The sequence below is a fragment of the Lampetra planeri genome, chromosome 7 (genome assembly GCF_965212315.1).
Source record: "Lampetra planeri chromosome 7, kcLamPlan1.2.h2, whole genome shotgun sequence".
NCBI lineage: Eukaryota > Metazoa > Chordata > Hyperoartia > Petromyzontiformes > Petromyzontidae > Lampetra > Lampetra planeri.
The window spans coordinates 18,100,334-18,115,542 of NC_136113.1; the positions used below are offsets into that span (position 1 = coordinate 18,100,334).

At 53.4% G+C, this 15,209-nt stretch overlaps 1 protein-coding gene across 1 annotated transcript in view; it reads left to right on the plus strand.

Moving 5' to 3' along the window:
• LOC144720130 (protein dispatched homolog 1-like) overlaps nt 1–15,209 on the plus strand; it is a 58,344-nt gene that overhangs the window by 39,264 nt on the left and 3,871 nt on the right. The window contains exons 2-7 of the mRNA XM_078596632.1: nt 5,825–6,549; nt 11,220–11,249; nt 12,915–13,038; nt 13,584–13,711; nt 14,423–14,523; nt 15,107–15,204. Coding sequence (XP_078452758.1) covers nt 5,840–6,549; nt 11,220–11,249; nt 12,915–13,038; nt 13,584–13,711; nt 14,423–14,523; nt 15,107–15,204 — 1,191 coding nt within the window. The 5' untranslated portion in view covers nt 5,825–5,839. The remainder of the gene's footprint in view (nt 1–5,824; nt 6,550–11,219; nt 11,250–12,914; nt 13,039–13,583; nt 13,712–14,422; nt 14,524–15,106; nt 15,205–15,209) is intronic.

Consider the following 15,209-nt stretch of genomic DNA (forward strand, 5'->3'; position numbering starts at 1 on the left):
GGTGGATGCTAAAGTTCCTGTACGCATTATGATTAAATTCCCACATTGACTGCGCTCCATGCTTTGAGTGTGCGTGATTTTGCGGTTCATGTCTTGAGTGGAGTTTGAGCTATTGCCTGTCAGAAGTCATGGTTGTCTCTTGCTCAGCTGTAATACGCAGAGTAGACTCGCTCTGCATGATGATATTAACCAGATTCTGGCTGTGCACTTATCTGTATCGATGTCATTGTGAGAGAGTTCCTATCTCAGAATCGCGAGGTTACAAATTCAAATCATGGTCAGGGATCGTTTCACCCTATCTTGCCGCCAATGTTGATCAAATTAAGTTCCAATGTGTGGGACGCTGACGGTGGTTGTGCTAAGTGTATACTGCCCCCGCCATAGGAATTAGGAATTTCCACCACCGGTGCAGGGTGGCCAGTCGAGCTGAGTGCCGTCCACCGCTCGTTTGAACGATTTCACGTTGACTGCTGACCACGTGTTTTAACGGCTACTGGCCCATGGAATTTGTATGCAGCTTCCTTCATATTTCTGCTCTCACATGATCAATTCATTGTGCAGACATGATGTCATCTAATTTATTAATAAAATGGTCCACTTTAATTTAAAACAAGCGCCTATATATAATGCAAATCAATAGCTTTCAAAACCTCCCCCTTGTGACCTCATCTGCAAATGCTCTGTATGGTGTGCGTTTCCCTGAAGTGTGCGTGCGTGTCGCGTTCTGCGTTCTTCATTGTATCCACCGTGCCCTCTGTCTTGTCCTTGTTACCGTGGCCCTCGCTGCGCTCACCATCGGCAAGCTGCCCAGATGCGGCCTTGTAAGCGGACGGTGATTTGGGTCCTTGTTTTTGATCAAACATTCATCCACCTTTTATAAAAACCGACGTGCTGTCGCTCCTCTGTTACTATGGGGTTTTTTCCAAGATGAAATTAACATTTAACAAGCCCATCTCATTGACTCCTAAGAAAAGTGGACTTGGGAAGCCTTCATCCGGTAGTGGATAAAACATAGTTTGATGATCATGACAAGATTATTTTGCACAGTTTATAACGTACAGTATTACTATTTTTATTACATTGTTATTATTGTGCAATAGTTACTTTTCTGAGGGTTTTATTATCACAGTGCGGTTTTACAGTTTGATTTCCTCCTGTGTGAATCACCGACGCCATTCACTGTTTCACCTGCCCCATGCTTGTCTGAGCAACAGAAACTTTGACTTGACTTTCATTGTCATTATCGGCCATTATCTATCCACTGCTGAATGTCATGGCCAACCCTCATGGTCACGTATCGACACAATCCATCTCGCTCCTGCATACGAACTGATCCAAAACAGAATGGAGTGGTCTCCAAGGGTCCGGTAACCAAGGAGCAGCTGGTGGGAGACCGTCAGGGCCGAGCTTGGAGGTCACGTGTCAACTACAGCAGCCGGGGGACCTGGCAGGGGGCGTAAGGCGTTGGGGAGTTGTGATAGCATCGGTGGTTTTAGCCATGATGACATCCCGATCTTGAAATAATTAACAGCCTGCACCGGTCATGATGGTGCAGGCTTGTGATTCAGCACTCTGGAGGCAAGGGTTGGTGGATAATGTAGATTTGTGAAACTCCAAACCTGCTGAGGTTCAGGTGGCCAGGAGAAAGTACAACAAATGGGTTCACAAACCCATTCGTGTTCACCTTTGAGTATTCTTCCTTTGCACGCATGAGTTTTTTTCCGGGTGTCCCTGTTTCTTCGAACAGCCAAAAACGTAACTCCTTAAAATGGAATTGGGCATGTTTCCAAAGCAAGATGCTGCTGAAGAGAGAATTTGGATACTCGGTCGTGAAGTCTTTGCCCAGACTCAATGGGGCCTTCCTGGACAATTTAGTGACATCGCATTGTTAATACAGAATTAATGACAATGTGGCACTGAGACCCGCGCCGTTATTGTACCTCCCAGTTCTCGATCGAACATTGCGTCCGATTCTTCAGCTATGTGTGTGTTATAAATCACGTTTATATTGTAACGGTCACCTGAGTAGCGAGCCAAACTATCGGGGGAAACCCTGGGCGGCAGCTGGTGCCCTAAACGCGGAGCTGGCCTGTCCTGGACAGCCACCCGCGGTGCGTGTCGCGCGTTCCGCACTCGGCGATCGGAGCTCCGCACGTCTCAACTGCGAGCCCTCTCCTCCGCAGTCTCCGCCGAGCAATTAGCGAGCTCGGCCATGCCAGAGCCTGCCAAGCTGCTTCCTGCTTTCAGCTAATCAGCTTTGTTGGAACAAAGATATAATAAATACAAGAGGCCCTGTTTTCAGAACGGTCACTGTTTTGTTTTTCGACACAATGTGCTCATTAATGTTTGTTTGGGGTGTTTCTCTCTTTCCTGAATCGCGGTGAGGATTGTTTGCGAGTTTGGCTCGCCGGGCCACAGCCTGCGGAATACAAATGTTATGAAATAAGAGGGCTGCATGTTTCGTATTACAGGACATTTGTTAAAGTGTTTGCTTTTTTTCCAAGGCTTGCTCTTCCGTCTAATTTTTTAGTTGCTGTTTTACGACCTGGGTAACATGGAGTTCGTGTGTCTTCTCTCTGAAATCTCTGCCACGCACACCGCTGTGGGCATCTGCACCGACTTGAACTGGAGATGCCCGCATTTGGATTTCAAGCGGCTGTGAAAATGTGCACGTTAAATCATAACTCTTGTTCACCCATACATATACTGAGCGACGGCCTTAATCACATCTTTGTCCTTGCACTTTGGTCATCTGTGGGTTTGATTTAGGTTGCGTACATAGTTGCATGCTTGATGGTATATTCCACTTTGACGCGGCAAGCACGAGTAACCTGAGTTAAACTCCTGCTATTCTGCATGTGAACTGAATGCTTTGAGTTTTGCGCGCCTGTGTGTGCGGCTGTGTGTGCGCGCATCTGTGTGAGTGTGTGTCTCTGGCTGTCTTGGAATGTCTCACAAGGAGGTTAAAATTTCCTGGGTGTTTACGAGAATCTTGTTTGCACTGCAGCTTAGCTCTTATTCATCCCTGAGCCAACCCCACAAACACCCACCCCCTTTCACCCCACCCCTCCCCCTCCTGACACCTCACCCCTCTCCCACCCACACCCAACACACATACCGGACACACCCATCCACTCGCACATGTGCGCACACCAACTTACGCACACCAACTTACGCATGTCAACCTACGCACGCCAACTTACGCACGCCAACCTACGCACGCCAACTTACGCACGTCAACTTACGCACGCCAACTTACGCACACCAACTTACGCACGCCAACCTACGCACGCCAACTTACGCACGCCAACTTACGCACGCCAACTTACACACGCCAACCTACGCACGCCAACCTACGCATGCCAACCTACGCACGCCAACTTACGCACGCCAACTTACGCACGCCAACCTACGCACACCAACTTACGCACGCCAACTTACGCACGCCAACCTACGCACGCCAACTTACGCACACCAACTTACGCACGCCAACCTACGCACGCCAACTTACGCACACCAACTTACGCACGCCAACCTACGCACGCCAACTTACGCACGCCAACTTACGCACGCCAACCTACGCACGCCAACTTACGCACGCCAACTTACGCACGCCAACCTACGCACGCCAACTTACGCACGCCAACTTACACACGCCAACCTACGCACGCCAACCTACGCATGCCAACCTACGCACGCCAACTTACACACGCCAACTTACGCATGCCAACCTACGCACGCCAACTTACGCACGCCAACTTACGCACGCCAACCTACGCACGCCAACCTACGCACGCCAACTTACGCACGTCAACTTACGCACGCGCGCACTAACACTTGCACACACAGACCCGCACACCAGACATTCAGCCACATGACACAAATACTCCCAAACTCACATCCACACATTTTCCCAGGTGCACCGACACCCAGATGTAAGCACAAAGACGAAGATCCCCCGTATAGCCTCCGCAGGTTGTTCGGGCAAGTGCTTTTAGCGAGCACATAACAAGGTTGGCTCATTGCACAAGGGATGGTATGGCCAGACCCATGTCTGGCCACCTTTGTCTCGCCAGTTGTGATGCTTACATCCCACCCCAGGTATCGACTATTCTGATCTCTCAAGTTCTCACCTGGTCAAACAAATAAACTTGACCTCTACTCATTTGAGGTCGAGTTGATCTAGAGGTGGCCCAGGACCGGTTTAGATATTTCTCACCGATATCGGCCACAAGCGGGTGGGATTCGAACTCGGGTCGCCGGCTTCCTTTTGCAGTGCCCCGACAACACGCACGCCGCTCTCCCCGCACACCCCTCAGCGCCGCGTTACTCGCTCGGCCTCCTGCCGGCATCCCCCCCTCCAGCCGCCGCGTGCGGGCGGGGCGGTGTGGGGGGGGGTGATGGGCGGCGGTCTCCGTTAAAGGGGGGGGGGCGAGCGCCGGGCCGCGTGGCGTCTCTCCGGAGCGGAGCCGCCGTGGTGCCAGATGCACGCTGGGCACAGGCAGCGGTGCTCGTCAGCGCAGCTCTCGAGAGCGAGAGATTGCCTCCAGGGATTGACTCCTCTGTGCGCTCGCGCCCAACCTCTCGATCCTCTCGATCCTCACGTAAACATTGCTCTTGTTCACGGTCAGATTTCTTCGTCTATTTATTTGCCTCCGTTTTTATTTATTTTTAAGGATCCAAACGGGTACGTACGCTATTGTCTGCGCATTCAGAGCGATGCTTAACTAACGATGCAGCTCCTAATGGGTCAGGGTCAGGCTTGGCCTTAACCCTTCAAATGCTGTGTAAAACAACATTGCCGTTATTATTTTTGTACAATACTCTACATCCACACTAACCCTGTGCATCCAAATGGATGCTAATACAATGAAGCTTTTGCGATAACTAAAAGGTGGTGATCATTGTAGTTTTTGAAAACACGCTATCTTATTAATATTGCGCTACATTACAATGTCGTACCGTGTCTCTTTGTTTCATTGTGCTGTATTATTGTAATGCGTTATGCAACTGTTATTTTCATAACCATAATTGATCCGTCTTGATAATGTTCACGGCCACGCATTTGTTATCCCGTGTGTGCGTGCGAAGCCTTTGTGTAGCCGCCTCTCCTTTGAGCGCTGAGCGACGGCTCTCCGTCCCGTCGCAGGGCGCTCGGATTAAGCAGCACCGCAGGCAAATTGGCGAGCCCGACGCGGTCGTGCGCCTCGCCTTGTGGGAGAGATTTCAGGCTGGGGTGGTGCGAGCGGTGGCGCGGGGACGTCACCCCTTGACCTTCCCCCCCCTCCACCCTCCCCCCCAACCACCCACACGCGAGCTCCGGACGGTCCACTAGGCTCCTGGGAGCCGCACCGCTCTTCCCCTTCGTTGCCCGTGGCTCCCCATCACTGCCCCCCCACCCCATCACCCTAGGCAGCAGGACAAGGGGCCGCGGTGCTCTGGGAGTGTCGTGTTGCTCTATCTGCGTGACTGAATGCCTCCGACGGAGATAGAATGCTTCCCAGACGATCAGGTGTTGGGTTTCCCGCTCGACCTATTTTCCTGCTCGGGCCATGTCGGGGTAACGCGAGACCGGCGACTTCTGCTCTTAACGCCTCTTTTCTTTCCTCTTCGTTTCTTTGTGCCTCGTTCCACTTTGTAGTCGGGGAGCCGGTGTTTTTCTGGAAGAATAAACGGAATCGGGCCATGCCGTCGCAGTGGCACGCCAAGGTGGCATTAAGAAGCATTGATGCCCTTTGTCACGGTTGGGAGTTGTGGCTGTGTGGGTGTCTCGTCTTGTTTATATTCAGTGGTAATTGTCCACGTGGCATTCTCTGCGCCGCAGCCTCTCCGAGAGGCCATGGGTGAGAGCGTCTCGCCCGGCGGCTCGGGGCCTGCGGACGACGAGGAGGCCGGCCACGGGGCTTTAACAACGCGGCCCGGAGCGGCGCGCTCCGGAGACGCCGGCCCCGACGCGGACGCGGAGGAACCCGCCCGGGAACGGGATGGCGCCGCGGCCCCCCCGCAACCGCCGTGCCGCTCCTGCCGCCGTCGTGTCGGCCGCGGCACGACGGGCTCGGCGATCGCCGCCGTGCGCTGCCGCACGTGCGGCGTGGCCTGCTGCGCCGAGTGCAAGGCCCGGCTCGGCTCGGCTCCGACCTCCGCCGTGCCCAACGGACACCCGCCGGGCGCGGCTTCCAAGGGCGCGGCGACGACGACGCCGACGGCTCCGCCGCCGTCGCCGCCGCGCGACTGCGAGGCGTGCGGCAGGCAGGGGGAGCCGGCCAACGGGGCCGCCGGCGCGGGGCTCTTTGCCGCGGGCTGCGCGCACGGCCGCCACCCGCTGTACCGGCAGCAGCAGCACTTGTACTTGCAGCAGCAGCATCACCTGCATCGACAGCAGCAGCAGCAGCGCGCGCAGTGCGCGTGCGTGCGCGCGGGCGCCGGCCGCCCCCCCTGCTGCTGCTGCTGCTGCTGCCGCCTCCGCTGCTGCGTCTGCGCGCGTCACGTCCCGGGCGCGGGGCTGTGCCTCCAGCAGCCGGGGCGATGTCATCACCTCGTAGAGCTCAGGTGAGAGAGTGAGATGAGTGAGGAGAGAGTGAGAGGCCAGGAGGAGCGTGGGACGCACGCCGCTTGGTGTGCCGGGCCGTGTGAACGCGTGGGAAGCCGTGGGGCGGTGTGTTCGGCACTGCTTAAGGACCTTAGCAACCTCGCTTCCATTTATTGCCACGGGTGGCATCAGTTGCGTGTGGTGTTTTAAGTTAGTCAACCCAGTCTTGAGTATCTTCCGCAGTGGATACACATAAGACCCGTAGAGACAAAGGCAGCCAGGCATGGTGCCGGTCACCCCTTCGTGTACAGTGCCGGTCTTAAATAGGTGCTCGCTAACAACGATGACTCAAATAGTCTGGCTGCTTCATTAACGTTGTGGGGAGTGGTACCATTGTGGCGAACGCTATTTTTGCGTGTGGAGTGTACCAGTGCGTGAGTGTGCGCGAGCTCGTGAGAGCGGGGCGATGACACTCGTGAGCGTGCAAGCGCGTGCCGAGCGAGAGCCGCCTCCGAGTTGTCGCTGGCACCGAGCTCGCGTCTCCTGAGCGTAGCTTCCTGGCAGCCTCGCTGAGGAAGGGCGAGATCGCAAAAATAAAAAGTAAGAAAAACAACACAAATAAAAAGCTGAAAGTTTCCTAAGAAATCGAACTGCCTTGTTTGGATTTTGTTAGGGAAGCCAAGATGGGTTGGTCACTGGCCACCGAAGCCAAAAACCCATGGCCACATATTCGGTGATATTGTGTAAAGACGTGGGTAGTGCAAGGGCAGCCCGCCCCATCGCTGAAACAACCCCTTGCCCTAATCCCGTGGTCCTTTAACCATCAGGTCTCACTCCTGCCACCATGGATCTTTGAGGGCACCAGAGTCAGTAAGAGCTTGAAAATGCCCCTGGGCTGAAATGTCATCTCTGCCTTGCTGATAAAGGATATACGCTGGTTCATTTGTTGAGTTATTCAATTTCTTCCACAGGAGTTACGTATATATAGTTGACTTGTGTGTGTGTGTGTATATTGTAAAAACCTCTGAAGCTAGACTTGAGTGCTGCAATATGGGATAAACTGGGAGGACAACCAAACAAATAAATAGATACTCATATTAAATAATAAAATAACAACTTTGGAGCACTGTTCGTGAGCTAATGAATCTACGCTCGGGCAAAGCACAGTGCCGATTTTATGCAACAACTAAAATAGATGCATTTATTAAGACAGGGAAGTGTAAGGATTTAAATGTTAGCTCATGTCTTTGTTTTTTTAAGTTGTGAATAATAAATTCCCATTATACGTAATGGCGGAAAAGAACAAAGCATGTTTTGCGATGAGACAAGGGTGCTGCATGTCCGTGCGTCTTGCGTATCTCTCGCACCGAACGGGAATAATGACTAGACCGCGACTGCTGGGACAAATAGCCGTTGTCGTTCAAGCAGACCGGTGGTGCATTTACCTAAGTCACACGAGACCCCTTTTAGAATGTTTACAATTAATTGTAAATGGCAGTGGCCCCAACAGCCACACTAATGCTACCGGTCTAAGGTCCCCCCCCCGAGTAGCGGCAGCAACGTCCCGATCCACAATGCACATCGTTATATTTGTTGACCCAGGAATGCTTCGCTGAATCTCAAGGCTCCTTTCAGGAGGATCCTGTCGAGTTTACATAGTAGGGGATGGCGATTGCTGTTTGTTTCCCAAATTAATAGTTTGCGAGTGATTTTGCTTAATTTGGAAAAATTTGACCTTGGTGCCGCCACCAACACAGTGGCCGACTTTTCTTTGAATGATATCACCGGATCTCTCACGTCAACTGTGATGGTTAATGCACCCGCAGCATTACCCAGTGTGACCAGTCAGATTTGAACTGTGATCTTCTGCACCAAGCAGTGAACGGCCAAGTACGATGTTGCGGTTCTTTGTGTGATAATGATCAAGAGGTGCGTGGAGTAAGCGGTGCGTTTGTTGTTGTTAGCAGGACTGCTTTTACTGCTTACATTTTAAATTGCCTCTTTGGTAACAATTTGGTTTTGATTAGCACTTAAAACTTTGTGGCATGTTGCCATTGTGCTCTGGGTGTCACACTATGGGATGAAGAATGCGTTTGGATCTCTGGCAGGGCAGTGGGCAACCCTTCGTGTTAGAGAACGGCCCACTGAAGCTGATATCGCGGAGGTACTTCTGAGATCCCTCGGGTGGCCTCTGATCTGCACAGTCGATGGCAGCCCTTTCCCACTCGCCGTGCATAAGAGGGAAGTTTTTCACGTGACTGTAAAACTGATATTTTTTTTAATCTGAGAGCTGGAATTTATCAAAATGAATGAAGAACTAAATGACTTTGGTTTGTGAGGCCAGGGGTAGATATGTTGAGACCGCCCACTGCTGCCATTAAGTCACAGGCGGCTGCGTAGATTGAGCCCCAGGTCTCCGCGGTGCCAGCTCTTAACATCCTCACGAGGACGTTGTTAGATTGAGTTTATGATGGTGTTGCACCGATTAATTGCTGTCTATAAATATGTAAGAAATTAGAGTGGTAATAATTAATATTCTCATTATATACTTTGTTTGGGGTCCTTATTGTAGAAAATTTAAGATTGACATAGGGAAAAGACGTGAATTAAACTTTGAAAATAGAAAAAAATATGAATTTGGTTGAAACCAAGATAATGAATACATAATGGTCGAGAAAGGTACATGTCAGAAATTAAGCCTCATGAGGTCTCACCGGATTAAACATCGGAAATTAACAGAGTAGTTAACTGCCAAGCAATACAAATATATCCACGTTCTTTAAACGATGCATGAGACTGCAACTCACGAGTTTACTGTTTTATATTTACGCTGAACAAAAACCAATACAAGAGATCACATTCAGCTCGTGCGGCAGTTTGTTAACAGTGGCAAATAATTGGTGGCAAAGTTACTGACTTTGTTCGTGGCTTTTGTCACCGTTATTTTATGAGTTTCGGGGTCACTAAAGTCTAAGCGCGACCCCCGTGGCCGTCCGAAATTCCTCCGAGCACCAAATGAATTTCTAAGCAACTCAAGATTTTTGCTGTAAAAAAAAAGTCAGCGGCAATTCTGTGGCCACCAAAATTTCCGTGGAGGCTCTTTAACGAAACGCAGAAAACGATCGTCACTTTTTTGTGATGGTTTTGTGGACAGCACCAACGTGAAAAATGTTAAGTATTCGTTTGAGTGTGCTGGCCACGGCTTAACCGTTTCTTGTGATTTCTGTAAAGGAGGCCCGGCTAATTGTGCGGCGAGTGGGGGGAGGGCGGTCTCTAAAGGAGCCGCTCGCTCAGAATCGGCAGCGGCGGCGGCAGAAGCGCAAAACAAAAACACAAAAAGCCTCTGTGCCGTGGGTTTGTTTGCTCTTTGGAAGCCTCAGAAATAACCGCGAGCTCCGGCGCTGGGCACCGGGCGCCTTGCGGGCGTGACGGATCTGATCGCTGAGGGTTTACCACCGCGGGCGGCCGAACCCAAAAAAAAGAAGAAGTGTACTTTGCATCGTCTTTGTGTTGCAATGGGGAGCGGTGGTGCCCGAGTCAGGGTGCAAGGACACTCGATGGTTCCGGTTTGGTTCCTGGCAATGATGCAAATCGCCAACGTTGACATTCTGATATCTGATCCATAGTCTGGGTGCCCTGAGATTTGTTTGGCCAAATGGGAGCACTTTCTCTGTGTGCAAGGCACTGAGTTTGATTAAATGGGCTCATGAACCTGGAGGTTGGTGTAGTAACGCAGTGGCAGTTGTTCACGTTTCAGATGCAGGTTTTAAATTTGTTATTTGGTTGATGCATTGCATTGTATACATCCATCAATTAAATTTGATTATTTATGATCACATGATGTGCAAATGAGGTGCTAACTTAACTTTTAAGCACATTAAGCGAACAAAAGTGTATAACCGAGATGCAAAAGAGTAATTTCTTGACTCGACTCGCGATTGCGCACCGTGACGGCACGATGACACCACGCGACACGGATCGTGGCCTCCCGACTCGGCAATCCGTGTCGCGCGCTGGCGATTCCACACGCGGTGTAAGACTCGGCGGTGCGAGCCGGCTCCGCACCGCCGCCCCGCGACGTTCGTGATGATGATGAGTTGCAGCGATCACGAAACCAACCCGCGCACGTGGATAGCGTGCTCACTCGCACGCACGCACGCATCGTCTCGCCGCGGGGGGAGGGTGTATTCGCAACTCGCACGCGCTACCCAACGTACGCAACTGAAACATCTGTGTGTGACTCGAACGGTGCGTGCTTGTGTGTTGGGTTGATGTGATATCGAGTTGCAAAGCCGCTCACCCCGTGACATGTTTTGACAAACCGTGCTTTCTTATTCACAGCTGTGTCTGTGTTGTGGGTGGTGTTGTGCATGACTGCAGATGTGTGTGTGTGTGTGCATAGCGCAAGAATGTTTGTGTGTCGCACGAGGCCGTGTGTGTTTGTGTGAGTTTGCAATCGGCTGGTGATTATATGCATTGGGTGGAAATGAATGGATATGATAAAAAGAGAGGATGTAATTGATGTTTGTCTAGCATTCCAATGTGGAACCCTACTCAAACAGTGTATTTCCTGGGTAAATGAGTCACCATTATCATTGTATCTGTGCATGCATTCGTTTTGCTGTGCATCACGTCCTGTAACGGACGGTGCATTTTATTTACTGACCGGCTATTTTATTTTATTTTCCAGGTCTAAGAAGCCGTTTGAATTCCCAAAGAGGTAAGCGCCGCAAAAAACCATCAACAGCATCCGGCAGTGTCGCACTTTGTTGTTCCAGTGCACACTTACACAGTCTGTGGCACCTGACAACACATTGGCAATCATTTGCGCACTCTCCCTCACTCACTCTCTCACTCTCCCACTCTCTCACTCTCTCCCTCACTCACTCTCCCACTCTCTCACTCTCTCCCTCACTCACTCTTTCACTCTCTCCCTCGCTCACTCTCTCCCTCACTCTCTCACTCACTCCCTCACTCACTCCCTCACTCTCTCACTCACTCTCTCACTCTCCCACTCTCTCTCCCACTCTCTCACTCACTCCCTCACTCACTCCCTCACTCTCTCACTCACTCTCTCACTCTCCCACTCTCTCTCCCACTCTCTCACTCTCTCCCTCACTCTCTCACTCTCCCACTCTCTCACTCACTCTCTCCCTTACTCTCTCACTCTCCCACTCTCTCACTCACTCTCTCACTCACTCTCTCACTCTCTCCCTCACTCTCTCACTCACTCCCTCACTCACTCTCTCACTCTCTCACTCACTCTCTCACTCTTTCACTCTCTCCCTCACTCTCTCCCTCACTCACTCTCACTCACTCACTCACTCCCTCCCTCTCACACTCCCTCGTTCCCGCTCTGTCTCCCCTCACTCCCTCCTTCCTGGCCCCACATTCTTTTGCATGAGTGCGAGCGACTAAGCCATTGCTCTTGTCGGTCTGCGTCGACGTAGAAACCAGTAGATGAGAGAGCAACAGCAGTGTCCAGCCTCGCATCCCCTCCCTTGCCACCCCCAGCTTGCTGATGAGACGCCCTCCCATGCTCTTCCTGTGCGTAAGTCTAGAGACCCGTGCAACGTAGCTACTTAACTTGGGTGTGAGCGTGCGCGCGCGGCGCGGTGTGCCCCTGCGGTGCGCTCCGTGAGAGGCGTCCGCGAGGAATGGGGAGTGTAGCGTCGCTTCGCTGCGCAGTGGGTGACGAACGAGATGGCGGCCGACCTCGGCACTCGAGTTAGACCCCGATAGGTGCTAGCCAACGGCGCGTCCTGTTTTCCGGTGACGCCTGGCTGTGTGCGTGTGCGTGATGGCGCCTGCGTGCGCCCACGCACGCGTCGTCGTAGGTTGTACGTCGGTGTCGGCCTGTGCTCGGCTCGCTTCAGGCCCCCGCGACGTGTGCAGAGAGACAGTTTGGGGCGGTGTTACGCGCAGCGTGCGTTGTACTTGCAGCACACTGAGAACCGCGGCCCGTGCGGCTCTCCGTGTGCAAGTGACTGTGCGTCCACACGCAGCGCGCCGCACACTCGTCTACGGCCACGCCGGTACTCGCCATGCGGCGGTGCGAATGCAAACGTAGAAGTCCGCGTACGGAGCCGATTTCGTCCCACCGCCCGTGCTCGCTGCCGTTTCCCCTCCGTGGAAACATCGCGAGATAGGAATGGGAACCGTTGTGAATGGTGCCGGTTCAAGCGATTGGCCTTGTGAGAATTGCCGGTGTGGCGTGCTGGCTTACCCTATCTCCAAGTGAATCTCAAACGGTTGCTGTTCATAGGCCACACGGAAGGAGAAGAAGTGACAGCCTTTACCTGCCCCAGGCCTGCCCTGGCTCGACGTTCTCGGGCTGCGAGGCTTAAAGGGCCAACGCCGACCCCCCCTCTCTGTGCGTGCGCAGCTACTCGGAGCTAATCGCCGACTGGCCGATCGTGGTGCTGGCCATGTGCACGCTGCTCATCGTGGTCTGCGCCCTCGTCGGAGTTCTGGTCCCTGAGCTGCCCGACTTCTCTGACCCGCTGCTGGTGAGCTCGCCCAGACTCACGCTCACCCAGACTCACACTCATCCAGACTCACACTCGCCCAGACTCGCACTCGCCCAGACTCACGCTCACCCAGACTCACACTCACCCAGACTCACGCTCGCCCAGTCTCACGCTCACCCAGACTCACGCTCACCCAGACTCACACTCGCCCAGACTCACGCTCACCCAGACTCACGCTCGCCCAGACTCACACTCACCCAGACTCACACTCGCCCAGACTCACACTCGCCCAGACTCACACTCGCCCAGACTCACACTCACTCAGACTCGCACCTAAACACAACTGAAATTCGCGCTCGGGAGCAAATGAGGTGAGAGTGAAGGAGTGGAGAGAAGGAAAGGGATAGACGTGTAAGAGTGAAAGGGCGACAGAACGAACGAGTTCGAGCAGCGCGCTGTTCGCGCCGGTGCCTGCTTTGGCGTGCGCGATCTGGGCGGCTGCCGGCAGGGGAGGTGAGATGAAGGGGGCGATTTGCCGTGCGGAATGCGCGGTGCCGACGGTCGCCCGTGTGTGGCCCTGGCAGGGCTTTGAGCCGCGCGGCACGGAGATCAGCCAGCGCCTGGTGACGTGGAACAACATGCTGAAGAACACGGGCTACATGGCGACGCTCGCCAACTACCCCTTCAAGTACGCCGAGCAGGTGGCCAGGAGGTGAGACTTCCGACTGCGTCCTCGCGGTGTGTTGCGTTTGACGAAAAACGTCCACTTTTGTCTGTGCGTCTGTGTGTGCGGGGAGCGGAGGTTTAGCCGTGAACACACTGCGCTACAGGTGCAGTTTCAATTGACAGCCATGCGCAGCGCCGGCGTAAATCAGTCCGTCAGGGTGGTGTGGGCCCTTTGCGCGGTTGCGGAGGGCTCGTAGGGCTGAGGTTCTGCGGCCCTCTGCGTACCATGCGAGGCTTGCAGGAAGACGCAACAGGGACACAAATCTCTAAAATCTTGTAGATTCTGATCCAGGGCGCCCGTTTTCTGGAATATCCAGCACAAATTTGAAGTTTCATTAATGAGAGCGGCAAAAACAAACCCCCGTAATATGGGTGTTTATATTATGGGAGTGACAGTCGCCGCAGTTAAATCGCAATTTCCACAACTGGGATGACACAGAGCAGCAATCATGGGCCCCAACTGGCAGACCAATGCCCCGTTGTTGAATCGCCCCGAGCTGCTGCCGTGCAGCTCCCTCTGAACGGTTGACATGAGATGCCATGCAGGCACTCGCTAATAGCGCTCACCCCGGAATTAACGGGGTTATTGTGTGTGTGCGCGTGGTGCGTGGTGCGTGTGTGTGGTGCGTGCTTGCGTGTATGGTGCATGCGTGTGTACATGTGTGGTGCATGCGTGCGTGCGTGCGTGCGTGCGTAGCCAGGGTCAGCTGGACAAACCCTGGAATGACGATTATGGGCGCGACCGGAGGGCGGCCGAGTGGGACTTCCACACCGACGCCTTCTTCTGCGACCCGCCCGGCGAGTCCTCGCTCGCGACACCCACGCCGTCGCATCGGTATCACCACGGCGCTTGTGTCGGGCTGTGCGCACTTAGAAGCCATGTTTACTGTCATCGGCTCGCTGGAGATCACGGAACAGACCCCGGTGCTATGGGTTGACTGAGATAGCCGGTAGACGCACCACCTGTGCGCACCACGGTACCATCCTGCTGTGATGTAGCCTCCCGGTCCTTTGTTGCTGAAGGGGTGGCTGGTTCAACCACCCAGTGGTGTCTTTTGCCGTCACACATTCCATGCACACGCACGTGGAATTGTAACCACCACCTTGTCTTGGGCCTTCCGTTTGGTCACGAGACACGTGGAGCCCACTCCAACGCCCGTCTCGGCGATCAGAACCTCCTCTATCCACCCAGCGCAGCCGGTTTTATTCGTCATCATATTTAGTGTTCATTTCAGACTCCTGGAGTCCGCCTATCTGATCCATGCAGTAATTCCATTTGGCACACGCTGCGAGATTAAATTGTTGTTATTGTGTTATTCCAGCAAAGGCTGTAGCTGCACACTTTGTAACGGCATCGATGTTGTTGCCGTTTGCGCTGCAGGGGACGGCTACTCGCGCGTCGTGTTCGCCGCAGCGGACGGGGGAAGCCTGTGGAACATCACCACCATCCGCTCCATGTGCAGCCTCTACGACGCGCGGGTGAG